The 27,302-nt window shown below is 34.3% G+C and overlaps 1 protein-coding gene across 1 annotated transcript; it reads left to right on the top strand.

Moving 5' to 3' along the window:
* Positions 1-1,615: 1,615 nt before the first annotated feature.
* LOC114286841 (protein MODIFIED TRANSPORT TO THE VACUOLE 1) lies at positions 1,616-19,375 on the top strand. Its single transcript, XM_028230064.2, has 5 exons — positions 1,616-2,180; positions 2,708-3,457; positions 3,760-3,915; positions 8,270-9,247; positions 18,863-19,375. The coding sequence occupies exons 1-5, from the start codon at positions 1,974-1,976 to the stop codon at positions 18,905-18,907; spliced, it is 2,136 nt and encodes a 711-aa protein (XP_028085865.2). The 5' UTR covers positions 1,616-1,973; the 3' UTR covers positions 18,908-19,375.
* The last annotated feature ends 7,927 nt before the right edge of the window (positions 19,376-27,302 follow it).

The raw sequence follows: 27,302 nt of genomic DNA, 5'->3' as shown, positions 1-27,302 counted from the left end.
GCCTTCTTCGATCTGCTCAGTTAGGGTGAGATCGTTCATCTGTGATTTGCTCACCTAGGTCGCGCTCTTCCAATTGGGATTCATTCACCTAGGCCGATGTCTTCTTTTCTCAAGCCTACTCATTAAGGCTGAGATTTTGTCATTTGGGATTTGCTCACCTAGGTTGAGCTCTTGTCATGTTGGACCTACTCATCTAGGCTAAAATTTTGTCTTCTGGGATCTGGGATCTACTCATCTAGATTGAGCTCTTGTCTTCTCGGACCTATTCATCTAGACCGATGTCTTCTCTTCTAAGATCTGCTCACTTAGGCTGAGGTCTTTCATCTAGGATCTGCTTACCTAGGGTAAATTCGTTCATATGGAATCTGCTCACTTAACTCGATCATTTCATACTTGTCGCCTTCACCTCATAGGAAGTGCTCATTCTTGCTATCTTTGCATTCATCCATTCTAGAAGGGTCTTCATTCTGTCAATGTCGATGCGTTCTTCATCTTCGCTGAACTCGTCATCCTCGACACATTGATCTTGCATAATGATGGCCATATATTCCAATTAAATTCCCACAGACGACGTCAATTTGTGGGTGTTGATTTTTGACCTTACAACCAAATAGATCTTAGTGCTAGGATCTAGGGAACTTAGTTGGAAAGCACACGAAAGAATAGATTAAGCCCAACACCTGCGCACAAGAATATAAAAAATACCGCGGTAGCTTGCCCGCTCGAAGGCACTCCAACAATCAAGTCAATCACTTATCTCACAAGATATCAACTTACGTAAATAACTCATAATCAAAAAGCATGCCTTAGACCTATGGAGGTGCCTTACTTTTATAATGATTAGTGTCCAACTTTCCTTAGAAGTCTTATTTCAAGGGACCCTATTTTTTACAAAGATATCACTTATCCAATACTCCTCTTATTTGGATAATGATCAACTCTCTTAAGAATCCAACCTTACCCAAATAAATAGTCTAACATCATCTAGTACTCTTGTCCTCTATTTGACTATCTCGAATTTTGATATGATTGCATCATACCTCATTATCCTTATATTCCCCACATGGCACCTCAGCTAACAACCTAGGCCACGTGGATAAGCCTAAAAATATATTCCCACAAGAGGCATCTGAAATAGAAAGACAAAGCAAAAGGAAGGTTAATGTCATTTCAAAAACTTCAAGGGAAATTTCTGTAATTGTCATAAACCTCAAGATCAACGTAATTTACCTTTCAAAATTTTATTCAATATAATGGTGATAAACCTCACTGGTTGTTAGAACACCATATCTCGATGGTCGAAAGACTACACAATAACTTTTTGGGTACTTACATGTAGATCCTAATAAGTAAATTTATTGTCTAATAGGTCCTATGAGAAAAATTTGTCATAAAAAAAGTCACTAATTATAAATTTTAGTGACAATTTATAAAAATCAGGACAAAAAAAAGTCACTAATTGTTAATTTTTAGCGACATATGTAAAAAATTGTTACAAAAAAAATATTTTTAACAATAATTTTATCAAAACTTATTTTTAATAGAACTTGATAGAAATTAAATTTAACTATTAGGATCTATTTTAATAGGCCAAATGATTGGGTGGTATCAGCCCAGCTAGCGTTTTCATTGGGATCACCCGACCCGACACCATCGCGCGTGGTTTACACTCGTCAATCCTACCGTAAAGGTCAGGTCTAATGGGTCCCCAATACTCGGAAGAAGAAGAAAGAAGAAGAAAGAAGAAGAAGCAGCTTCTCAATTCAAACTACGCAATTCCGACTGTTCCAACTTCAAATAATCAACCTCTGAGATCAATTACTCTTCAATCCTGCAATCAATTTTTGAATTTTGTATTGAATCTGTCAATCAGCGTTGTGAGTTCTTCCACTCATTCGATTTTTTTCTAGGGTTTCGAATCGAATTCGAGCTTGGTGGTGTGTTTTTGGATTTTGTGGGGGGTTTAGAGAGACATGGATTCGAGCAGGAGAGCCGTTGAATCGTACTGGCGATCGCGGATGATCGATGGTGCGACATCGGACGAAGACAAAGTCACTCCTGTGTACAAATTGGAGGAGATTTGCGAGCTTCTTCGGTCTTCTCATGTCAGTATTGTCAAAGAAGTCTCTGAATTTATATTCAAACGCCTTGATCATAAGAGCCCTATTGTCAAACAGAAGGTATAATCTTTTGTAATTTCTAATTAAGTAGAACAGTAATTAAGGAAATTGTGGTTGAGCTTCAATTACTTACTATTTTATTTTATTTTTCTGTGTTTTTCATGTATTGGTTGGTTCATTTAATCATTTCTTATCTTTTGATTGAGTTGATCTAATTAGCTGAATCTGCTCAGAACAGGGTTTTTGTATTTCATGGTGGATAGTCATCTGTGTTCTTCCTTTTCTAATCTTTTAGTAGTTTTGTTTTTCTTAACACTAGGAGGTCAGAGAGCTAACTAACATTCATGGGCCCTGAAAATATTTCCCTAAAATGAATTCCTGAGAAAGATGTTCAGATTTGTGAGACTCAACAGTACCATAGTTTGGAATGGTTTTACATGAAAATCCATTTAACAATTCCAATTTAATAGTGATTTGTTTACTAGACGAATAGAAAATCAGATTAATAGGAAAAATAGTGATCTAGTTTGACTTAGCAATATGAATTTTATACATTTTGGTTCTCATTTATTTTGGAATTTTTGTAGGCTTTGAGGCTGATCAAGTATGCAGTGGGGAAGTCTGGTGTGGAGTTCAGGAGGGAAATGCAAAGAAATTCAGCAGCTCTGCGCCAGCTATTTCACTACAAGGGCAACTTGGATCCTCTGAAGGGGGATGCTTTAAATAAGGCTGTGAGGGAGACAGCCCATGAAGCAATATCTTCTATATTTTCTGGAGATGACAATAAGCCGGCCCCTGCAGAGGATCTTAATAAACGGATAGAAGGTTTTGGGAATACAAACTTTGAAATGCCTTCGGAAGATAAGAAATCATTTCTACGTGAGGTGGTTGGTATTGGCAGTGCTACAATAAAGCATGGATTGAGTAGTATAACACAAGCCCAATCACCGAAGAAGAATGACACTGGAAGTTACAAGAGTCCTAATCTTCGGAGGTCATTGACTACAGAAATTGACTTTTCAGATAGTTATGATCGAGTTGAACACCATAGTGAAATGCAGAGCACTTCTCGGTTCTCAAATAATGTCAATGCCAGACGTTGGGGTCAGGATTTGAGTATTAACCAGACAGAAACAACCAATGGGGATGACAGTTCAAGTTATGCTGAGAATAAGACTCGTGAGGAGAGGTTATTGGAGACCATTGTAACATCCGGTGGTGTACGCCTACAACCCACTAGAGATGCGCTTCAAGTTTTCCTTGTGGAGGCCTCAAAGTTGAATGAATTGGCTTTAAGTCATGCCCTTGAATCAAAACTCCAATCTCCTTTGTGGCAGGCATGTTTTCTTTACATTGACGTACTGGTTTTACAAATATTAAAATATCACCCCACATGCACATACATGGAGATTCATTCATGGCCAGCATGCTCATTTTTAAGAGGAAAAAAAAGGGGAAGGTTATATGAGTTATAAAAACTATGACTGTGTACAGACTCTCTTCCCACTTCTCACTCTCTCTCACACACGCACAAACAACACCAACTGGGATTTAAGGCTATATCCGATGCTGCTACTGCTTTGTTTATGAAGTGCTTCACTGAACTTCTTCACCTTGTATATATTTGATTACTTTTCAGGTCCGGATGAAAGCTGTCTGCGTTCTTGAGGCAATTTTGAGGAAAAATGATGATGACAGTTTTTCTATCTTGGCGTCTTATTTTAGTGAGAATAAAGATGCTGTCGTAAGATGTTCTGAGTCTCCCCAAGCTTCTTTGAGGGAAAAGTCAAACAAGGTGAGATTATTTCATATTGATGTGCTTGAGATTCATACTCTCTCTCTCTCTCTCTCTCTCTCTCTCTCTGTTTGTAGAGCCATGTTAAGATGAACTAAAGTTTATGGCTAATTAGTCTCCTTTATACATGGCCTAATGAATATCAAATAAATTGGCATTAATCAGCTTGCAGACAATAGACTTCAAATGACAGCACAATCAATATCTTCTTGCTTAACTGCCTCAAGAACTAGGCATCGTTGATCCCTGGATGAAAAGAGAAAAGTTTTAGGATGTAAAACACTAATTTTCTGAACTTGTTGAGGAGCTTACTTCATGAATGCATGTCCTGACCCATGTATGAAGAAGATATCATCTCAAAGATGCTAGAAGATCAGTTTTCTGTGGTTATAGTTCTCTTAGAATTAAGAGGTTAAAGATATGGTGCTTGGGCTTGTTAGTTATAAGACTCATGGTTTAGATTGTCTTTACTCTCGACTTTTTTATGGAAAATGTGGATAATTTATTGGAATTGCTTTGAGAATGCCTTGGAGGATTTTTGCATTAGAAGAGTGATAAATAAATAGGCATTATCTATCTAGGAAAGATGTCCCCTCCTAACCATAGAGAGTTTGAACAAGTAGATTCAGTCACAAGTTTATGAAATCATTGTGAAGGTACACTCTTTTGAGGTTGGGAATGCTTTTTAATATCATCTTGAAAGGAGCTTTCACCAAAGATGGATAGATTCTGAATGCAGTTTAAGCTCAAATGAGTTTATTGAGTGAATAAATCTCAAAGTATGGTGTTAATTGGACCCTGAGGACCTAATGGATTGGATACTTTTCTTGATGATTCAGGAATAAAAGTTTTTTATTTTATTTATGTACTAGTGGTCCGCACACGGTGCATGTGCAACTCGGAAAAAAGAAAAGAAAAGTAATATTATATGAATAATGACAAAGAAAAATGCACATTTAGTGTGTGTTGCTCAAGTGGTAGGAGCCTTCTTTACTGAATCCATACTCAGGTTCGAGGCCCTTCCTCCCCTTTATATAATTTTACAAAAACTCCAAATATAAGGGCATTTTGGGAAAACCCAAAATATGAGACAGTTTGTGTCAATAGCTTGAGAACCCTTCACATATATAATAGTATAAATTTATTTTTGAGGTGCATTTTGGATTCAACAGGCCATAGCTTTAACTAACAAACCTTCATTGAACAAGGGCAATTAGAATGATCTAGCCTGTAGACGAACTATAGTCTACTCAATTTACCTTTGATAAGTGGACTTATTACCAATTCAAAAAATAAGAACTTGCAAATGATACTGTCTTTGCTATCTTGTCTTGATGGAGTGTGCAATCTCAAGTTGATCTTTCATTTCTTTTTGGCTTAAATTAGTTTAAAAGAACAATTACTGGCTCAATCAAGGCCCATAATTTGTGACTGGCCTGCTTGATAACTATTTTGGTCTTCCATTGGGGAAGATTGTACCGTTTGTGAATTTTGGTCCTTTTAATTGGAAGTTTTAGTAAAGTTTGGTCAATTTATTGAATTTATTGCTTCCCAATTTGGGGAAGGGGTGGAATGGCATTAATGCAACCTACTTACTTGGTATGGTTTTCTTTTTCGATGTTTTTGTTTTTTGTGTCTCAAAAATAAAAATAATGAAAAGTTTGAAAACACCATTTTTTTAATATCGTTTTAATTTTGTACAAAAACAATTTTTTGAAAATTCAATAAAGAACTTAATTTTTCTAAAAAAGCGTTTTAAGAATTTTCAAAGAAACATTTTTTAGAAACAATTTGCCAAACAAGTTTTAAGAATCAGTTTTCTTATTTGTTTTTTTGTTTTTTGTTCGAGAACAAAAACAGAAACGAAAACGATACCAGAAGTGCCCCCTAACTTTTTTAGATTATATGTATGCCTAAATATCTTTTTGGGTAATTTCAATTTGGTAATAGGAATACAAGAGATATGAGTTGTGGGGAGCATGTCTTTTCAATATATGCTTGTATCTGATGAAGGAAAAAACAGTTTTAACAATTGTAAGAAAAGTTTCAAGAATATGAACCAACTATAGCAAGATATTTCATTATATCAGCCCAACTAGGCTTTCAGCTTCATCGTTGATTTCTGCTGGCCAGTCAGTTTCACTCTCATGTGACTCACTTTGTCCAGTTTCCTTTTCTTTCTTCTCATATTGAGAGCTAAATTTACTTTTTATAATTCTTATGGACGTGATAAGGAACTGTTATAAACTCTGCTTGCAAGTCCTTAGGCCATGTTTGGTTTCTGCAGTGTTTTAAAAGGCACGCTTAGGCACGCGCCTACACCTCACGCTTCAAACAGGTTGAGGTGAGGCAAATACGCAAGGCGCAACTTAGGCACTAAGGTGAGGGTTTTTTTTTGAGGCACAAGGTGTGAGCTTCATGGGCTTTACCTATTTTTCTACTCCCCAACTATTGATTAAGTGCTTTTTTGGTGGGCATACCCATAGGGAATCAAAACTCTTCAATATAAAATGACCAAACGTGGTCAAAAGAGAGCAGAAACTGATTTTAAAAAAAAAATCTTAGGTGGAGAAGATTAAAAAAAGCAATCAGAAAGTGAGAAGACGACACGACTTTGACTTCTTCTTCAGGTTTTTCTCTTCTTCTTCATTGGTTTTTCTTGGTTGGGTTATCTCTCTGCCTTTGTTTTTTCTTCCTTTATTTTTGTCCTATTCTTTTCTTATTTTCTTCTTCTCTTCTTCAATGGGTTCTCTTTGTGGGTCTGCCTCTGTTTTTTCTTTCTTTATTTTTCTTCTCTACTTCTTTTCTTATTTTATTTTATTCTTCTCTTCTTCTTTTCTTCTCCTGCTTCTTCGCTAGGTTATCTCTCTGTTTTTTCTTCTCTATTATGCTTGTGAAGCTTGCTTTGTGATTTTTGAAATTCTACATATATATTGGTTATGTTGAAAAGTTTGCATATTTTATAAGTTTTCTTTTCTTCCATTCCTTGCACCTCGCTTTGGTGAGGCGCACGCCTTGCCTCGTGCTTCGCGCTTAGGCTATAGAAGACCTTATCGTCTCGGTGCGCCCAGAGCCTTTTAAAACACTGGGTTACTAGATAGGATAAATGCGCGATAGGACCATCCTTGGATGGGTGGGGGTATTATGTATCCCATGGGATAAAGAGGATTATGGAAGCTAATGTATAGTTTCCCATTCTATGTTTGGGAAGGACTAGATTGGGGGTGGCATTATTATATGTTTGGGAACTTTGTCCATAAGTTTTTATCCTATTCCACTTTATTCCCTAGAGTCCAAGGGTCAAACCACGGGATTGAGGTTATCCCCGTTTGTGGGAGATTAATAAAGTGTCATATTCAGACACATTGTAACATCGCCAAATTGTGCAAACAAACGTGGTATAAATGGGTCTCATGGATAACTAATCAAATCCTCCCTCCCTTATCCAGTAACCAAATGTGCCTTTAGTGTTTTATCTTTTACCTTGGTGTTTTATCTTTATTTTACTCAATAGAATGTGTGGAGTAGAACATAATCAACAATCTGATGGAATTCTATTGTTGACTGCAAATTGTCACCATCACCAATATCAGCAATATGATACAATACATAATGGGAGGGAATGGAAAATTCACTTAAATGTTTCCATCTGTTCTTGTGGGGGGAATCAAGCAATTGTTTTCCTTGGGAAAACAATTGGAAGTCAGGGGCTTAGTTGAAGGTGCCTTTCTTTGTGTGGATAGCTGCTCTTGATTCTATTTTCCTAATTGGTGTTGCATGTTCCACAAAGATAAGGAGTTGTTGGACCACTTACTTTATCGTGAGGTGGCGAGAGAGCTACGGAGTTCTTTTTTTTTTCCTCCCATTTTTGGTGTTTCCTGGTCTATGCTGGCCTCGGTTTGTGTGCTTATTCAGTCTTGGGCAGGTGGGTGCCCTTCCAAGGAGTCCTTAAAGCTTGGAAGGTAGCACCCATGTGCTTCATGTGTAGCATACTTTTGAGAAGTTAGTTGTCCATACGTAGATTGAATGTCTTTAATCCATTAGTTTCAATTTTAGGCGTTGAGGAAACTATTGTGAAGCTTATTTTGCTCTTGAAATGTTTTTGGGGAGAGCTCTGTTTCTTGGATGTTTATAGTTTGATTGTATACACCTGGTGTACAGAGGTTACGCTCCTAGTTTGTTTTGAATATAATCTACCTGTCAAAACAATATGATAATTTTCTTAATTTTATTGTAGAGATGTCCAATGCGATCTGTAGCTTGTCAAAGAATTCTATATTGTGAGTTCATGTTGCAAGTCTATTTGTGGAGGAATTTTTAGTTTAAAGAAACATATGTGGTATTTCATGTGCAGGTGTTAAACCTTCTGGGTGGAGAACAGACATGCAGCGGAATGGGTCATCCAGAAAAGCCAATAAAGTCCGAGAGTAGTGCTGTTCAGATGCCCGACTTAATAGACACCAGTGGTCCTGATGATTCCAATACTGCAGCAGATTTTATTAAAACGCAGAGCGACCAACACATTCTGGAACAGGAGACAGCAACGGTCCCCATATTTGATGATTTATTTGGAGACAGTTTAGGCACTGGTGTAAGTGCCAGTGAACATAAAAATGATGATGACCCATTTGCTGATGTCTCATTTCACACCAATGATGATAAAGAACACGTGTCTGATATTTTTTCTGGAATGAACGTTGATAAACCAGGGGCAAATGAGGTCCATATGGCAGCAAATGGAAATGGAAATGGACCTGAACCATTTGATATTTTTGGGCCCAATTTTGAAGGTCTGCAGCAGGAGGAAAATCATAAAAAAGATGTTCATGATTTCATGGCTGGTTTGTCAATCAGTGAAAATGCCTCAATGACTCAACAGAAAGGGGCCTCCCCTGGGGCACATTCTGAAACCATCTTCTCAGACTCCACGGTGAATCCCAATCACCTGGTTTCTAACAATGTTTTCAATGGAATACTTGATGGTTCTCAAGAAGCGGGGATGAATGTGAATCCTATGTTTGCTTTGGGTCCTATGGCATATAATATACCATCTGGCTTAATGTTCAGTCCTGCTTTTCCTTCTCAGCCAGTGAATTATGGTGCCATGGGGAATTTCTTGACACAGCAGCAGTTCTTATCAACAATATCAAACTTCCAACAGGTGGGAAATTTGCAATCTCAAAATACTGGTGTCAGTCATGCTGCTGGAACTAAAGGAGTATATTCTTCACCTCTTCCTGATATTTTCAATCCAAATATTCCAACCCGAACTCCCAGTTCTGTGATGAACAGTTCAAAGAAAGAGGATACCAAAGCATTTGATTTTATCTCGGTAAGTTTGAGAACCAGCATTTCTCTCTCTCTATATATATATAATTTTTTTTTTCTTCTCTTCTTCGGTGCTTATTGAGAACCAGCATTTGCCTACAGATTTTTGCATTGAAATTCCCTTCCTCATCTTGTATCATATATATTTGTTTTAAAGGTTAGCTTGATTCTTACTAGAGTATATTTTTGTTTTACCAACAGTCTGCATGGTCATGATTTGTTTATTGACATATCTGCTTGTTTGCCACCTTCTTGATCTGTTTTACCAACAGTCAAATTGCATGGTCAACCCCCCCCCCACTCACACCACCACCACACTCATTGTTATAGATTTTGGATTGTGGCACATCTAAGCTGGTAGTCAATATTGACATATCTGCTTGTTTGCCACCTTCTCTATCTATTCAGAGTTCAATCTTCACTGTTGTTGGGATTCTCTGCATTCTCTTTTCTGTATACACAGACCTTATGATGTAGGGTATTCAGTTGGTCATTAGCTGTGATGTCTTTCCCAATTAATGGCTGTTGTCAATGGAAGTTGCACAGATACAGCCCTTTGGCAAGGTTGGGTGGTTCTCCCTAAAATGTGTTAAGGTGCACAGGGAGACAAGCTTGAAAGCCATGCTTGCTCATTTCTTTCCGACTAGCTCTTTCAGTCCTTTACTAAAATATAATAAACGTTAGGGAAAAGTCCCCTTGTGTTCTTGTGTAGCAAAACAAAACTCTGCATACAAGCTGTCAAGAGGAACCCCCGTGAGAATATTAGGTTTTATGTATATATTATATTTTGTATATATTAGGGTTTGAGCATGTATTTTTGTTTCCTTCTTCAGTTCTAGGGTTTGGATTGTTATATATACCGATGTATTGTTGTATCAAAAACACAATTGAATATACACATTATTATTCAGAAATCTTACACCCCCATCCAAGGGTAGTTGTGATTCATTATGAGAACCTCACTTGTGGCTAGTAAAAGAAGATTGTTTATGTAGAACCTCCAATGTTGTATGTGGAGAAACTTTTTCTCCCAGGCTAATATTATGCTATGAATGGCATATCATGAAGTATGCAAATAATCTTTTTGTATAGTAAAAAAATATGAAAGAGATTGTCTTTTTTTATCAATTTTGAAACTTGAAGTGCTACACGGACCTGGCAGATGCATCCCTTCTTTAATCGTACTTGCACAAAAATGTTAAGAGACTTAAATAGGAGAGGGGCAGCACCACTTGTATTTGAGGTTTAGTAGCAGGAACCTACTATTAGTTGACATTTTCTTCTCTGAAGCCTAATTATGTACTCCCAAGTAAGAAACTTCTAGGTAGATTTTGAATAAAGTCAAAATTTTCTCTATCTCCCCATGTGCCAAATAATTCGGGATCAATTGGCTCTTCTGCCTTTCTTTTCCCTTTATTTATTTCTGATGAAATATCTTGATCTATTGATTCTTCAGATGAGGATGATTGGCTGTCATCATCATTAGTTGACATATTAATATTATAATTAAAGTGTTGTAAAAGGGTTTCATTTTCTAGATAAGTTTCTCTTATTTGATCCAGTAGCCTATTTCTTTCATCAATACCTAAGTCTGGGTCTTTATATAATTTTCTTCAATAATCCAATATTTCAACAATATTTTCATATTTAGTTTTATTATAGGTATTGGTTTGAAGTACCATAATATCTTCTATACCATAAAATGAGCTTTTTACTTATGGAATTATGGTGGAGTTATAGAATAAGGAATTATGATAACAAAGAAGAAAGCAAAAAGATTGAGAGAAGTTAAAGGGAATTTACATGCTTCATAACGTTGGCATAAAGGCCAATATATAGACTTACAAGAGGGGAATACAAACAAAGTATAACTTATTGCATATCTAACTTCATATCTAACATATCTAACTTTGTAAGACCTTACGTCTCAAAAGTTGCCAATTTTTCTAACTCTTTAGGCAAGCCTAGTCATAGGCTTTTTGAAAAATCTACCTAAAAGTAAATACAAAGAGACAAAAATAAATACAAAAGGACTACAATTATTTGCTCTGATACCAATTACAACTAAAAAGGAAAGGAACTTTTTACTTATGGAATTATGGTGGAGTTATAGAATAAGGAATTATGATAGAGAACTTAGAGACAAAGAAGAAAGCAAAAAGATGGAGAGAAGTTGAAGGGAATTTACATGCTTCATAATGTTGGCATAAAGGCCAATATATAGACTTACAAGAGGGGAATACAAACAAAGTATAACTTATTGCATATCTAACTTCATATCTAACATATCTAACTTTGTAAGACTTTAAGTCTTAAAAGTTGTCAATTTTTCTAACTCTTTAGGCAAGCCTAGTCATAGGCTTTTTGAAAAATCTACTTAAAAGTAAATACAAAGAGACAAAAATAAATACAAAAGGACTACAATTATTTGCTCTTTGCTACAGTTTTTACAATTATATACACACTGTCTACCCTCCCCGGTTTTCAAAGAGATAGACTGTTGTAGATAAGCTTTGGCTGAGCTGATTTGTCATGTAGCGTCGGCTGAAAGGATGTGGCTGATCACTTTCCGCCAAATAATGCAGGTTGCTCCACGTGTCTTGGATAAGGTTGGAGTCGATCAGGAGACAGCTGCATTTGATAGTGGGGTCCACTATGCTTCCATCCTGTTGATGATGTAGAACATTTCCGGAATGAGCAATACAACTAAGATCCGGATTCCCCTCCATCAGAGACTGATCAAGAATATCACAATCTCATCAACAGGATGGAAACATAGTGGACCCCACTATCAAATGCAGTTGTCTCCTGATCGACTCCAACCTTATTCAGGACACGTGGAGCAACCTGCATTATTTGGCGGAAAGTGATCAGCCACATCCTTTCAGCCGACGCTACATGACAAATCAGCTCAGCCAAAGCTTATCTACAACAGTCTATCTCTTTGAAAACCGGGGAGGGTAGACAGTGTGTATATAATTGTAAAAACTGTAGCAAAGAGCAAATAATTATAGTCCTTTTGTATTTATTTTTGTCTCTTTGTATTTACTTTTAGGTAGATTTTTCAAAAAGCCTATAACTAGGCTTGCCTAAAGAGTTAGAAAAATTGGCAACTTTTAAGACGTAAACTCTTACAAAGTTAGATAGGTTAGATATGAAGTTAGATATGCAATAAATTATATTTTGTTTGTATTCCCCTCTTGTAAGTCTATATATTGGCCTTTATGCCAACATTATGAAGCATGTAAATTCCCTTCAACTTCTCTCCATCTTTTTGCTTTCTTCTTTGTCTCTAAGTTCTCTATCATAATTCCTTATTCTATAACTCCACCATAATTCCATAAGTAAAAAGGAAGATCAATATTTCCTTCTTCTGACCATTTTGCTTGAGTGTTATCACTGTAGTGTTCAAACACTCTTGCTGAAAAGAAGTTAAATTTTGAAAGTTTGTAAATTTATGGAACAGCAACTTCTTGCATTTTTTCAAATTTTGCTAATTCTTCGTCGGTGAAAGTTTTTTCTTCTCCGATTACATCTCCAAGTCGAATTGCCTGTAATTCTTCTTGAGATATTCTATTTGCTTCTTGAGATATTTCTTGACTATTATTAGTCATCATGAAGATTAGTTCTTTATCTGAACTTTCTTCAACACTAGAAATTTCATATAAGATTTCTTCTTCATCAGAAATTTCTTCTCCATATATTATTTCAAAATTTTGTTCTTCAAGGACTTTGATCATTTTCTTTGCACTTTTTTTCCGTTTTGGGCATTCGGGTGCATAGTGACCTTCTTCGTTACATATATAACATTTACAAGTATTCTTTTTTGAAACACTTGTTGGTTTCTTTTTTCGAATATACTTTTTCTTTTTTGAAAAAGTTTTGTTCTTTTTCCAAGGTTTCCATTTATATTTTCTACGCTTTTTGGAAAATCCTTTTCTTTTAGGAAATGTATTACAACCAATTTTCCAATTTTCTTTTAAAATTTTATCACAACATTTTTGACCATATGGTGAGTTAGAAATTTGATTTTTTATTTGTTTTTGCGCCTTTGCTTCTAGACACCATAATTTTTCAATTCTCTCCATCTATATTTTGTTTGTATTCCCCTAAAAAAGATGGAGAGAAGTTGAAGGGAATTTACATGCTTCATAATGTTGGCATAAAGGTCAATATATAGACTTACAAGAGGGGAATACAAACAAAGTATAACTTATTGCATATCTAATTTCATATCTAACATATCTAACTTTGTAAGACTTTACGTCTTAAAAGTTGCCAATTTTTCTAACTCTTTAGGCAAGCCTAGTCATAGGCTTTTTGAAAAATCTACCTAAAAGTAAATACAAAGAGACAAAAATAAATACAAAAGGACTACAATTATTTGCTCTTTGCTACAGTTTTTACAATTATATACACACTGTCTACCCTCCCCGGTTTTCAAAGAGATAGACTGTTGTAGATAAGCTTTGGCTGAGCTGATTTGTCATGTAGCGTCGGCTGAAAGGATGTGGCTGATCACTTTCCGCCAAATAATGCAGGTTGCTCCACGTGTCTTGGATAAGGTTGGAGTCGATCAGGAGACAGCTGCATTTGATAGTGGGGTCCACTATGCTTCCATCCTGTTGATGATGTAGAACATTTCCGGAATGAGCAATACAACTAAGATCCGGATTCCCCTCCATCAGAGACTGATCAAGAATATCACAATCTCATCAACAGGATGGAAACATAGTGGACCCCACTATCAAATGCAGTTGTCTCCTGATCGACTCCAACCTTATTCAGGACACGTGGAGCAACCTGCATTATTTGGCGGAAAGTGATCAGCCACATCCTTTCAGCCGACGCTACATGACAAATCAGCTCAGCCAAAGCTTATCTACAACAGTCTATCTCTTTGAAAACCGGGGAGGGTAGACAGTGTGTATATAATTGTAAAAACTGTAGCAAAGAGCAAATAATTATAGTCCTTTTGTATTTATTTTTGTCTCTTTGTATTTACTTTTAGGTAGATTTTTCAAAAAGCCTATAACTAGGCTTGCCTAAAGAGTTAGAAAAATTGGCAACTTTTAAGACGTAAACTCTTACAAAGTTAGATAGGTTAGATATGAAGTTAGATATGCAATAAATTATATTTTGTTTGTATTCCCCTCTTGTAAGTCTATATATTGGCCTTTATGCCAACATTATGAAGCATGTAAATTCCCTTCAACTTCTCTCCATCTTTTTGCTTTCTTCTTTGTCTCTAAGTTCTCTATCATAATTCCTTATTCTATAACTCCACCATAATTCCATAAGTAAAAAGGAAGATCAATATTTCCTTCTTCTGACTATTTTGCTTGAGTGTTATCACTGTAGTGTTCAAACACTCTTGCTGAAAAGAAGTTAAATTTTGAAAGTTTGTAAATTTATGGAACAGCAACTTCTTGCATTTTTTCAAATTTTGCTAATTCTTCGTCGGTGAAAGTTTTTTCTTCTCCGATTACATCTCCAAGTCGAATTGCCTGTAATTCTTCTTGAGATATTCTATTTGCTTCTTGAGATATTTCTTGACTATTATTAGTCATCATGAAGATTAGTTCTTTATCTGAACTTTCTTCAACACTAGAAATTTCATATAAGATTTCTTCTTCATCAGAAATTTCTTCTCCATATATTATTTCAAAATTTTGTTCTTCAAGGACTTTGATCATTTTCTTTGCACTTTTTTTCCGTTTTGGGCATTCGGGTGCATAGTGACCTTCTTCGTTACATATATAACATTTACAAGTATTCTTTTTTGAAACACTTGTTGGTTTCTTTTTTCGAATATACTTTTTCTTTTTTGAAAAAGTTTTGTTCTTTTTCCAAGGTTTCCATTTATATTTTCTACGCTTTTTGGAAAATCCTTTTCTTTTAGGAAATGTATTACAACCAATTTTCCAATTTTCTTTTAAAATTTTATCACAACATTTTTGACCATATGGTGAGTTAGAAATTTGATTTTTTATTTGTTTTTGCGCCTTTGCTTCTAGACACCATAATTTTTCAATTCTCTCCATCTATATTTTGTTTGTATTCCCCTAAAAAAGATGGAGAGAAGTTGAAGGGAATTTACATGCTTCATAATGTTGGCATAAAGGTCAATATATAGACTTACAAGAGGGGAATACAAACAAAGTATAACTTATTGCATATCTAATTTCATATCTAACATATCTAACTTTGTAAGACTTTACGTCTTAAAAGTTGCCAATTTTTCTAACTCTTTAGGCAAGCCTAGTCATAGGCTTTTTGAAAAATCTACCTAAAAGTAAATACAAAGAGACAAAAATAAATACAAAAGGACTACAATTATTTGCTCTTTGCTACAGTTTTTACAATTATATACACACTGTCTACCCTCCCCGGTTTTCAAAGAGATAGATTGTTGTAGATAAGCTTTGGCTGAGCTGATTTGTTGTGTAGCGTCGGCTGAAAGGATGTGGCTGATCACTTTCCGCCAAATAATGCAGGTTGCTCCACGTGTCCTGGATAAGGTTGGAGTCGATCAGGAGACAGCTGCATTTGATAGTGGGGTCCACTATGTTTCCATCCTGTTGATGAGATTGTGATATTCTTCATCAGTCTCTGATGGAGGGAAATCCGGATCTTGGCTGTATTGCTCATTCCGGAAATGTTCTACATCATTCGCGGTCATGGCTAGTTCCAACGGAAGATCCAAATTATTTCTGTTTTTGAGATTTATTAACATGTCAAGAGCCTTATTAATTTGCGTTGGAGACCTTTGATATATTATGGGAAAATGGGTTACAAATAATATTCTTCCATCTGTAACCATGAATGACAATTTTGCTGAGCCATGGATGTTGGACGTTGCTTGTGAAACAGATATTAGTCTGTCTATCCAATATTCTGTTAAAGAAAGTTTTTGGATATTTTCCAATCGCTCTCTTCGGTGATCTTCATCTAAATAATAATCTTCAAATTCAAAATCTCCAGTTTCTTTAAGATACCAAATCTGGTATGGTTGGAAAAAATGTTCTTGTTCTCGCCAACCAACAGTACTGGAGATCCAAAAAGTAAAATATTTGCTCCATCGAAAGCCTTTTACTATCCATGAGAGCATTGTTTTGATGATCATTGGATAATCTATCCATTGAATTGGATCTAAAATTTGGAAAATAACTTGATTAGTTATTCCCCAATCTATATCCTCAAAAAATCACATGTCATGGTTTGCCATGATGGTAGATGAAGATCACCGAAGAGAGCGATTGGAAAATATCCAAAAACTTTCTTTAACAGAATATTGGATAGACAGTCTAATATCTGTTTCATAAGCAGCGTCCAACATCCATGGCTCAGCAAAATTGCCATTCATGGTTACAGATGGAAGAATATTATTTGTAACCCATTTTCCCATAACATATCAAAGGCCTCCAACGCAAATTAATAAGGCTCTTGACATGTTAATAAATCTCAAAAAGAGAAATAATTTGGATCTTCCGTTGGAACTAGCCATGACCGCGAATGATGTAGAACATTTCCGGAATGAGCAATACAGCCAAGATCCGGATTTCCCTCCATCAGAGACTGATGAAGAATATCACAATCTCATCAACAGGATGGAAACATAGTGGACCCCACTATCAAATGCAGCTGTCTCCTGATCGACTCCAACCTTATCCAGGACACGTGGAGCAACCTGTATTATTTGGCGGAAAGTGATCAGCCACATCCTTTCAGCCGACGCTACACAACAAATCAGCTCAGCCAAAGCTTATCTACAACAGTCTATCTCTTTGAAAACCGGGGAGGGTAGACAGTGTGTATATAATTGTAAAAACTGTAGCAAAGAACAAATAATTGTAGTCTTTTTGTATTTATTTTTGTCTCTTTGTATTTACTTTTAGGTAGATTTTTCAAAAAGCCTATGACTAGGCTTGCCTAAAGAGTTAGAAAAATTGGCACCTTTTAAGACGTAAAGTCTTACAAAGTTAGATATGTTAGATATGAAGTTAGATATGCAATAAGTTATACTTTGTTTGTATTCCCCTCTTGTAAGTCTATATATTGGCCTTTATGCCAACATTATGAAGCATGTAAATTCCCTTCAACTTCTCTCCATCTTTTTGCTTTCTTCTTTATCATAATTTCTTATTCTATAACTCCACCATAATTCCATAAGTAAAAAGGAAAGGAGCTTATTGCATATCTAACACTCTTAACTGAGATAGAACCTTATGAACGTACAAATCTCACATAAACAAAAGAAAACCAACTTAAACATATTTCTGGTAGTTTATATTTACATAATAAAATGATAATTAACAAAAACAATTTGTAGTTGACATTAATTAATCTCTTATATTTATTCATATTTTAACACATTACAAAAAAAAAAAATGTTAGAATATATTTTTATATTTAATATAGAAAATATATATACACACTCTCATAGGTGTTCCCAATTTTAAAAACTTTTATATGCCCTTGCTCTCCGACCTCTGCCCCCGCCCGCACTTTGCACAACTAAGATTTGAGAGTGGTAACTTGAACACTGCAACTTTTTTGTTTCTTGAAAATTTTCTTTGTTCCATGCATGTGACTTATTGATTTGTAATTTGTCACTCCCAAAGAAAATTTTAAACACCCTTGGTTGTGTGGAGTGTTGTTTGTCATCCTTAATTTTTTCTTTTTGAACACCTTAGGCTAATTGGATTGTCATTTGTCATCCTTGAAAAAAAAAAAATTGAACACTGCTGTTTATTTGGGCTCACTCCCAATTTTGAACACCCTTTTTTTGTCAAAGCCATGGGTAGCAACCCCTAAATCATAAGGGGTGTCTTTTGCCTTGATCTGTTTTATACTTACGGAGGTTCATTCTCCTTTTTCTATTTTCTCTTTCTGTTTCGACTCGGCATTCAGAAAGTTTAATTCCTTGGCTGATAATTTGGCTATGCTTGGTGCTAATCAAGATTGCTCTTGGGTTTTTGATTCTCAGTTAGACTTGCCTGCTTCCATTTGGTCTAGAGTATAGCATTGCTGGAGCATTTTAGCTTGCCTAAGCACTAGGACTTTGCTTTTGTTTTTTCCCCATCTCGTCTATGTTCGTTGTATAGCTTTGCTTTCTTTGAGGTTGCTAATCAAGGTTGCCTTGTCTGTCTAGGTGTGCCTTTTTGTTCTTTTAATTAAAAAAAGAAAAAGAAAAAACCACTCAAAGATTGATCTACAATGTGACAATGCTCCAAAAGTAGGAGGGTGCCTTCTTTGAGATATAGTAATAAATAATGGATTTATGTGAACATGAGCTTTACATAACCGCACCTGTGATATTGACATTTTTCTTGCTATAGTAGCATTTGCATTTTTCTTTTTTTTGTGTGGACAAGTCCCTTGTAATGAACACAGAAACATAAAAGGCCAACTCAAGATGTTTATAAGGCTTTTCTTTCAATACCATCTGTTTTGCAGGAAATTTGATTTTTCTGTGATATGTGGTTTGTGTTATTGCCTGAAATTTGCGACAAATAACTGGTTATCTTTTAGTTCCATCTTAAGAGTAATTGGAATAATTTTTTTAATCACATTCGTATTATGTTATTAAATGATGAAATATTGGTTGGTCTTGCAGGATCATTTGACAGCTGCTCGAGACCCAAAAAGGACCTCCTTTTGAGTTCAAATAGTGTCATAGTTATGTTTGAAGCAGGTTTTTGCTTCTTCCAACCTACAAGGTTACTTATTCTTTTACAATAATGTTCCAGGGCAGCGCAGATCAGATCTTAATGAACGAAGCTCCCTCCAAAACTTCATTGCATTTGATGAACTTGGGGGCTATTGGTGTACTGGAAATAAATGAATGAAAAAAAGTTTTATGGGCATATCCTTACGTAGCTAAAGCGTAGAAAAATGATAGAATGTGGTTCTGCAGTTGGTTTTAATTTTTAGATTTTGTAATCAGTTACCGGAGAAATTTCTCGCCTTGAAACAAATTTGTAGAGTTGCATATTTTGTCACTTCGTCTGGTTGGGCTACTTGTGATATGTCTCTTCAGCTGAGCTGTGTGCATAAGATGTGCCTTTATGGAACAGTTGTTTTTCTCAGAGATTGTGATTTCAAGTAAATTTGATGTTCTTGAGCCCAAGATGTTGTGCTGTCATTATAGACAATTTGTATCAGAAAAAATTTTATTTGGGGAAATTACAAATATAAAATAAAATAAAATAAAATGAACTCTTGTGACAAACTGAACCGTGAGTTTTTATTTATTTTTAATTTAAATCCTGAATTTTAATGAGGTTTCATTCCCAATTTTCATTTAAATTTTCTGATGGAGAAAGCTAATTTTTGTCAATTAACACTCATTTTTCTCTATTCATCTTTATCAACAGCTTTTACCACTACCACCACCACCATCTCCTGTCCCAGTCCACCTCCACCACCGAAACACCACACACCCTTGCCTACCACTGCCTCCATTACCCTTTGCACATCCACCTCCACCATATTCACCACAACCACCAGCTACCCCGACAATTGTGCCCACCGTAAAAAATTGTGCAATCACAAACATATATACTCAATGCTGGTGGTGCTCAATTTCAAACCTTTAGCTGAAAGGGTTTCCCTTTGGTTGCCATGGACGCTCTGGAAGAGTTGTATCAAGATGCCATGGATGCTCATGCCGGTTGCCACATATATAGATCTAGAGTCCAGCCACCTTAATGCATCATGGAAGCTTTTGATTATTTGATTGGTAGCGGTAAAAGGGGAAGCTGGAACGAAGAAAAGTGACTATCCGGGAAGTTAAGGGAAATGGAGGGGGAAAGGGAGCACTGATAACAAGTGAGGAAGGAATGATGATTGGTTGTTCTAGTAGTTATGATTTGGTTTGGTAAAGTGCAAATTTTGAATTTACAATTGAAAGAATGAAAGAGATTGTTCTACTTGTGCTTCATTTTCTTTTTCCTGTTAGAACAAGCCATCATTGTTGCACAAGGAGCGTCCTTTTTTTTTTTTCAATTAAAAAAAAGGAAAAATGATCACTTTAACAAATCAGAGTCAAATAAAAAAAAATTAAAATTCAAGATTCAATTTGTTAAGAGTTACATAAGTTTTTGTTTTTGATATTTCCCCTGTATTTTATTCAAAATGACAACCCACTGGTAGATCTCTCTTATCATTTTGACCTCCTTTAACCGTACTATCAGAACACTTGGTCTCAATAGTGCTCCTCCGACACACTAGGCCAAAAACAATAAAAGTTAAAGTAGCAAAAACATGATTCCTCTGCTCAACGGAAATTGGATCTACAGCTGGTACCAACTAAGAAGATAAAATAAAGATAAGGATAATCGACTGCATCCATTTAACACACGCCACCTGTCTCTTATCTTCCTTTTGAAATTCAGGAGTTTTATGTATAAAACAACAAGCTTCACTCTTATTGAAGCACATTTAATTTTTAATATCCCTTACTCCTTGTAAAAGTCTCTCCATATAATAAAGTTCCATATTTGTGTTTGGTATGCTTAAAGTTTTGTAATCCCTAGTAATATTTCTCTTTTTAATCTTTTTATGGGTTATTTTGTAACAAGGTTTTAAAAAGCAGCCGAAACCGTTACGTAACGCCGTTACGTAACGGTTTTGGCGATTACCGCCACCCGTTACAGCCGCTTTTGCAGTGTGATTGAGATTTACAGGTGTGTCGGCCGTAACGGCTGCCGTAGCGGTCGTAACGGTGCCGTAATAGTCGTAACGGCCTGTTATGCACCGTTACGTAATGGTTCCAAACGGTTTCTTTCAAAAAACACACAAAAAAAAGCTGAAAATGAGGGAAGAGTGATAGAGAGAAGAGGGAAGATAAAGAGAGAAAATGGAGGAGCAAGAGATAGAGAGAGAGAAGAGGGAAGATGAAGAACATGTTATTGATTTGTTGAAGCTGCAAGACTATTGTTTGAAAATAATAATAATAATAAGTGTGACCATTATCTATTTGGCTTGGTTAAAATATGTATATGTATATATATATATATATATATTTAGATTCTTATTTATTCTCTTACTTTTGTCATTATTTATCTTATATATAATAGTTAGTGATTGATTTTTTGTATAATATAAAGTCATTAATTATTAAAATAATTTGTAAAAAACTCAGTTTATAGTGATTTAAAAATATGAAATATATTGGATCATACTTAAAAATTTACAAAAATTGATCAATATTTATTTTTAACCCAATAAATATGATCATGGAAAAAAAATATGCGTATCGGTAAGTGTTTTTCAAATTGTGCAAAAATAAAAAAATTCACAGTTCCGGTTACCGCAACCGTTACACTACGGTCTTTACACCCGCAACCGCAACCGTGCCACCACCACTGTTACGGCGACCGCAACCGCTTTTTAGAACCTTGGGCGCACCTATTTGGTATCAGAGCCAGATTTATTAAGATGTATACTGTTAGTTGTAGTAAACATTGATTATACATGTATGATCATATGCAATCATATGAATAACTCACATATGGAATCTACTTCATCAAGATAATCAAAAAATGCCGAATTAGTTGAATTTGAAAATGTCCAACAACAACTGAATAAATGGACTATTCTGAATGTTAAACCAGAATCAATTTATGAAATTGATTTGTTAGATTTTCATAGTAAGCATATAATCAACACTACGAAATAAACAGTAAATCTGGAACATAATGATGAAAATCTTAAATTAATAAATCTTAGAGATTCAGTTCCGTATTTGAGTAAAGTATAATTATAGTTCAGATTGCTTTTAATAAGCCCTAAACTTTATTAGGAATGGACACCCATATCCAAGCTACCCTTGGAGATTGGGAGATGTTCGGATTGGAAACCTTCACTAATGGGAGCTATAGAAATTAGCCTGAGCCAAGGACCAATATATTTTAATGTTTATTCAAATCCAAGTGTATCATTCACAGATAGAAATCAACAATCTTAGGTGACCTGAAAATTCATGGCTCGAATGGTTCGTAACACTTAAAATAACGTCGTTTTAACAAATTCATGACAAGGAAATCTCTATGCATATATAGAAAACATAAAATTTTTGGTATAATGAACTTGCTATCATTTAACCAAAGAGCTATATTTTTAGCCTTGAATTGTATGGAAGTATGGTTGACAGCTATTCCAGTAACCAAAATTGGATACTTCATTAATGTCCATTTTTCCTTTGGTATGGCATTCCATTTACATGAGCTAACTGTAGCTCCTGTGTCTATGAGAACACTGAGGCTATAGGGTTTGTAACCTGCAAAATTAAATGTTCCCAATACATATGTATATCTTCTTTTTCCTTGGCTAGGAGAAAAAATAATATCATCATTTTTTGTTTGAAAATGATTTATATATGAAGACTTAATATGTTCAAATTTTCTTGTTCTTGGAAAAATAGGAATCTGAACATTGTTTGAAGTAATAGATTCTTGATTAGAATTATTACTTGATTCTCCAATGCTTAACTTTGAAAATGATTTGTTAGGAAAATCTTTTTTAAATACAGAAGTTGATCTTTTAATTTTTGGAACTGTATTTTCAATATATAATTTTTTTCCTGATGCCTGCATTTGTAATTGTGCAGGTTTTTTTGTTTTAGAAGATTCTCCTTGTCCCACTAGGTCTTGGATTAACCATTGTCGAGAGACTTCTAAGTCGCTCCAATTCATTAGATGAGGTTGTATTACCGTGTCAAATGGTCTTGGTTCAAAGATTTCAACGATTTTATTATCGTTTGATCTTGTTTTTGTTTCGGGAAATTTAGTTAATTCGTGAATTGTTTTCCAACGAATAGTCAAATCATGGGAATTTGATTTCATTCCTAATCCTTGTGTTTTAATTCTTAATCTGACTGTATTTTCAAGATTATGACCATTTATGGAAATAAAGAAATTTGGTCTAACATTAAACCAAACTACTCCATTAACCAAATTAGACTGAATTCCTCCAATGATTGCTTTCATTGGGTCGGAAAATCTTTTGTCAAAAATTACTGTCAAAATAGGAGTATCTATCCCGTGGTGAAATAAGGCTGTTATGGTTACTTGAATTAATCCAATATGAATATATTGAATTTCAGAATATTTCTTTTTCCATCTTGCAACCTTTTTCTTATTAAAAAAAAGAATATCAATATTTCCTTCTTCTGATCATTTTGCTTGAGTGTTATCACTGTATTGTTCAAACACTCTTGCTGAAAAGAAGTTAAATTTTGAAAGTTTGTAAATTTCTGGAACAACAACTTCTTGCATTTTTTCGAATTTTGTTAATTCTTCGTCGGTAAAAGTTTTTTCTTCTCCGATTACATCTCCAAGTCGAATTGCCTGTAATTCTTCTTAAGATATACTATTTGCTTCTTGAGATATTTCTTGACTATTATTAGTCATCATGAAGATTAGTTCTTCATCTGAACTTTCTTTATCACTGAAAATTTCATATAAGATTTCTTCTTCATCAGAAATTTCTTCTACATATATTATTTCAAAATCTTGTTTTTCAAGGACTTTGATCATTTTCTTTGCACTTTTTCCCCTTGTTGGGTATTCGGGTGCATAGTGACCTTCTTCGTTACAAATGTAACATTTACAAGTTTTCTTTTTTGAAACACTTGTTGGTTTCTTTTTTCGAATATACTTTTTCTTTTTTGAAAAATTTTGTTCTTTTTCCAAGGTTTCCATTTATATTTTCTACGTTTTTTGGAAAATCCTTTTCTTTTAAGAAATGTATTACAACCAATTTTCCAATTTTCTTTTAAAATTTTATCACAACATTTTTGATCGTATTGTGAGTTGGAAATTTAATTTTTTATTTATTTTTTCGCCTTTGCTTCTAGACACCGATCTGCTATCAGTTTTAGAACATAATTTATGCGAAAACCAAGATTATCATATTCTTCTTTCCCCATTTTTTTGAGAAAATCAGGATATGTTTTAACACATAACTCATTCCATGGATTAGGGAGTTTATGAAAAAATTGATCTAACCAGGGTTGATTTGCTGGTGGATCAATAAGATAATAATATTTTTTAAAAGTTTGAACATAGTCTTCAAAAAGACAAATATTACATAATTCTAATTTAGTCAAAATATAATTTGCATCTGCTTGCAAATTAGTATCTCCTGCAAAACTACATAAATTTTCTTTTATGATTTTTGCAAATTCAGCTAAAATTGTGTCAAGTGTGAGAAAATTTGTTAACAAAGCCGTTTTTTGACTTTTTCCAATTTCAAAATTTTCCCACTGTCTTAACTATTGCAACACATTTCTCTGGAGAGTTGCTGCAATATAATCAAGGAATTTTTCCTTTGACCAACTATTTTTATAATTGGTAATAATGATGGACAAGGATTGTGCTCAATCATCTATTGCTTGTGGTTGATCCTTAAATGGAACATGAGACAAGTCTAAATAAGTACCCTTTTGAGCTATTGGATACTTATGATTATTATCTTTTCTAGATATTACTGGCTCAGGTGTAGGATTGGAGGTACTTCTAATGTTAGTATCATTTTTAACTTCATTTGTTTGAATAAAATCAAAATTTTCTCCACCTCCCCATGTGCCAAATAATTCGGGATCAATTGGCTCTTCTGCCTTTCTTTTCCCTTTATTTATTTCTGATGAAATATCTTGATCTATTGTTTCTTCAGATGAGGATGATTAGTTGTCATCATCATTAGTTGACATATTAATATCATAATTAAAGTGTTGTAAAAGGGTTTCATTTTCTAGATAAGTTTCTCTTATCTGATCTAGTAGCCTATTTCTTTCATCAATACCTAAATCTGGGTTTTTATATAATTTTCTCTAATAATCCAATATTTCAACAACATTTTCATATTCAGTTCTATTATAGGTATTGGTTTGAAGTACCATAATATCTTCTGTACCATAAAATAGTCTAGGAATGTCACTATCTCCTGTACTATTCATTTCATCATTGTTTATGAAGGATATAGTTTCTAATTTTGTCATCAAATTGTTTATTTGATTTTTTGCTTCTTTATTTAAGTTAATATTTATTATAGAACCCAAATTGTCTATTTTATATTCTATAGACTCAACTTTAGTCTCTAGATAATTTTGATTTATTTTTTGATTTTTATCTAATTTTGAAAACCAAGATCACATAATATTAGTAATATTATTTAAACTAGAACACACACTATTTATATTTGCAGACTCTTTAGTAATATGCAAACTATGATCATATTTATTATTAACATTATTTTTTGTATTTCCAAAGCATATTATATCATCAGAATTAATTGCCATTTTAGATTGTTGTTGGTACCTAAGACCCTCCTAGTGTATTATCTGGTACCTAAAACCTCTCTTTATGATCTTAAAGACTTAATTATGGCCAATAGTCAAAAGATCTTAATGAGTATATCGGCTTTGGCATACACTAAGCATATAGGTTTTACAACAACTATAAATGAAACAAATAATTATAAAGATATAAAATACAAAGGATACACAAAAAACTTAAACGGAATTTTTAAAATAAATTTTATTTTTATTTTTTTATAACTTAAAACACACCATACAAACTTATATATATATCACAAATTTATACATAGATAGAAATATTTACATAACTTGATCTTGCTTTCAAAAGCTCTTCACCAAGCTCTGATACCAATTACAAAACAAAAAAGGAAATGATCTTTTTACTATTTTTCTTATGGAATTATGGTGGAGTTATGGAATTATGCTAGACAAAAGGGAAAGCAAAAAGATGGAGAGAAGATGGAGGGAATTTACATACTTCGTTATGTTGGCATAAAGGCTAATATATAGACTACAAGATGGTGAATATAAACAAAACCAAACTTAATGCATATCTAACATATCTAACTTGGCAAGACTTTACGGCCAAGAGTGGCAAAATTTCTAACACCCTAGTCAAGCCTAGTCATAGGCTTTATAAAAAGTCTAAAAAAAATAAATACAAAGAGACAAAAATAGTTGAAGGAAAGACTACAATTATTTGCTCTTTGCTACAGTTTGCTACAATTATATACACTGATACACACAAATTCGGGCCACCAAGCATTTTTCGACAGAAATATAGGTGAAACTCTTACCTTAATGAGTATTAACCAAAGGTTACAACTACTTACTCGACAGTGAACCTATAGCCGTAATTTACAGAATTCATTTTAAGGTTCTCACCTCTTTATCTCCTCATCTTAGAAAATGGAGTTATCCAAGAAAAACTGTATTAATTGAATCAAATCTGTATACTAACGACATAACAGTCCTTTGAATGATACCATGCGATGATATTACTTTTCCAAAATCTTAAGTGGTGCAAAATGCTGTACCTCCTCAACCTGTTCTCAATAATAGAATAGATCAAATAGTACAAACTGTAGATGGGGGATGCAGTTCTCAATTTTGCAACACCGTCGCCACAATTATCTAGATGTCAATCCTCAGCTTACAACCTTATAGAGTAACTTTGCTGGTATCTTCTAGACAATCAATTTCTGATCCATTAGAACCTGTGGTAGGAGTCAGAATATTCAAAAATCAAATACCTCACAGAGTATATAACAGAAGGCCTGGAAATCATAGGGAAAACCTTAAGTTATAATTTGGTTTGGTAAAGTGCAAGTTTTGAATTTACAATTGAAAGAATGAAAGAGATATGTGTGCTTAACTTTCTTTTTCCTGTTAGACCAGGAATAGAGATGGATCAATGATTGAGATTGAGATCACTTTAAAAAATCAGGGTTTAAATTAAAATAAATTAAAATTAAAGCTCAAGATTCAATTTGTTAAGAGTCAAACCTAAGTATTTGTTTTTGGTATTTTCCCTTTATTTTATTCAAAATGACAAACCACCGGTAGATCTCTCTTATCATTTTGAGAACATATTGGCTGACTAGTACAGATGGGATAGTATATGATTTCATATTGAAAAATGATAACATATTGGCTGACTAGTACAGATGGGATAGTATATGATTTCATATTGATCTACCAGTACAACTCTAACAACCAACTTGATAGATGTTCA

This window comes from Camellia sinensis, chromosome 4, assembly GCF_055761805.1.
Source record: "Camellia sinensis isolate YWXY chromosome 4, ASM5576180v1, whole genome shotgun sequence".
NCBI lineage: Eukaryota > Viridiplantae > Streptophyta > Magnoliopsida > Ericales > Theaceae > Camellia > Camellia sinensis.
The sequence above is the reverse complement of the archived record's forward strand: the minus strand, read 5'-3'. Positions and strand labels throughout refer to the sequence as shown.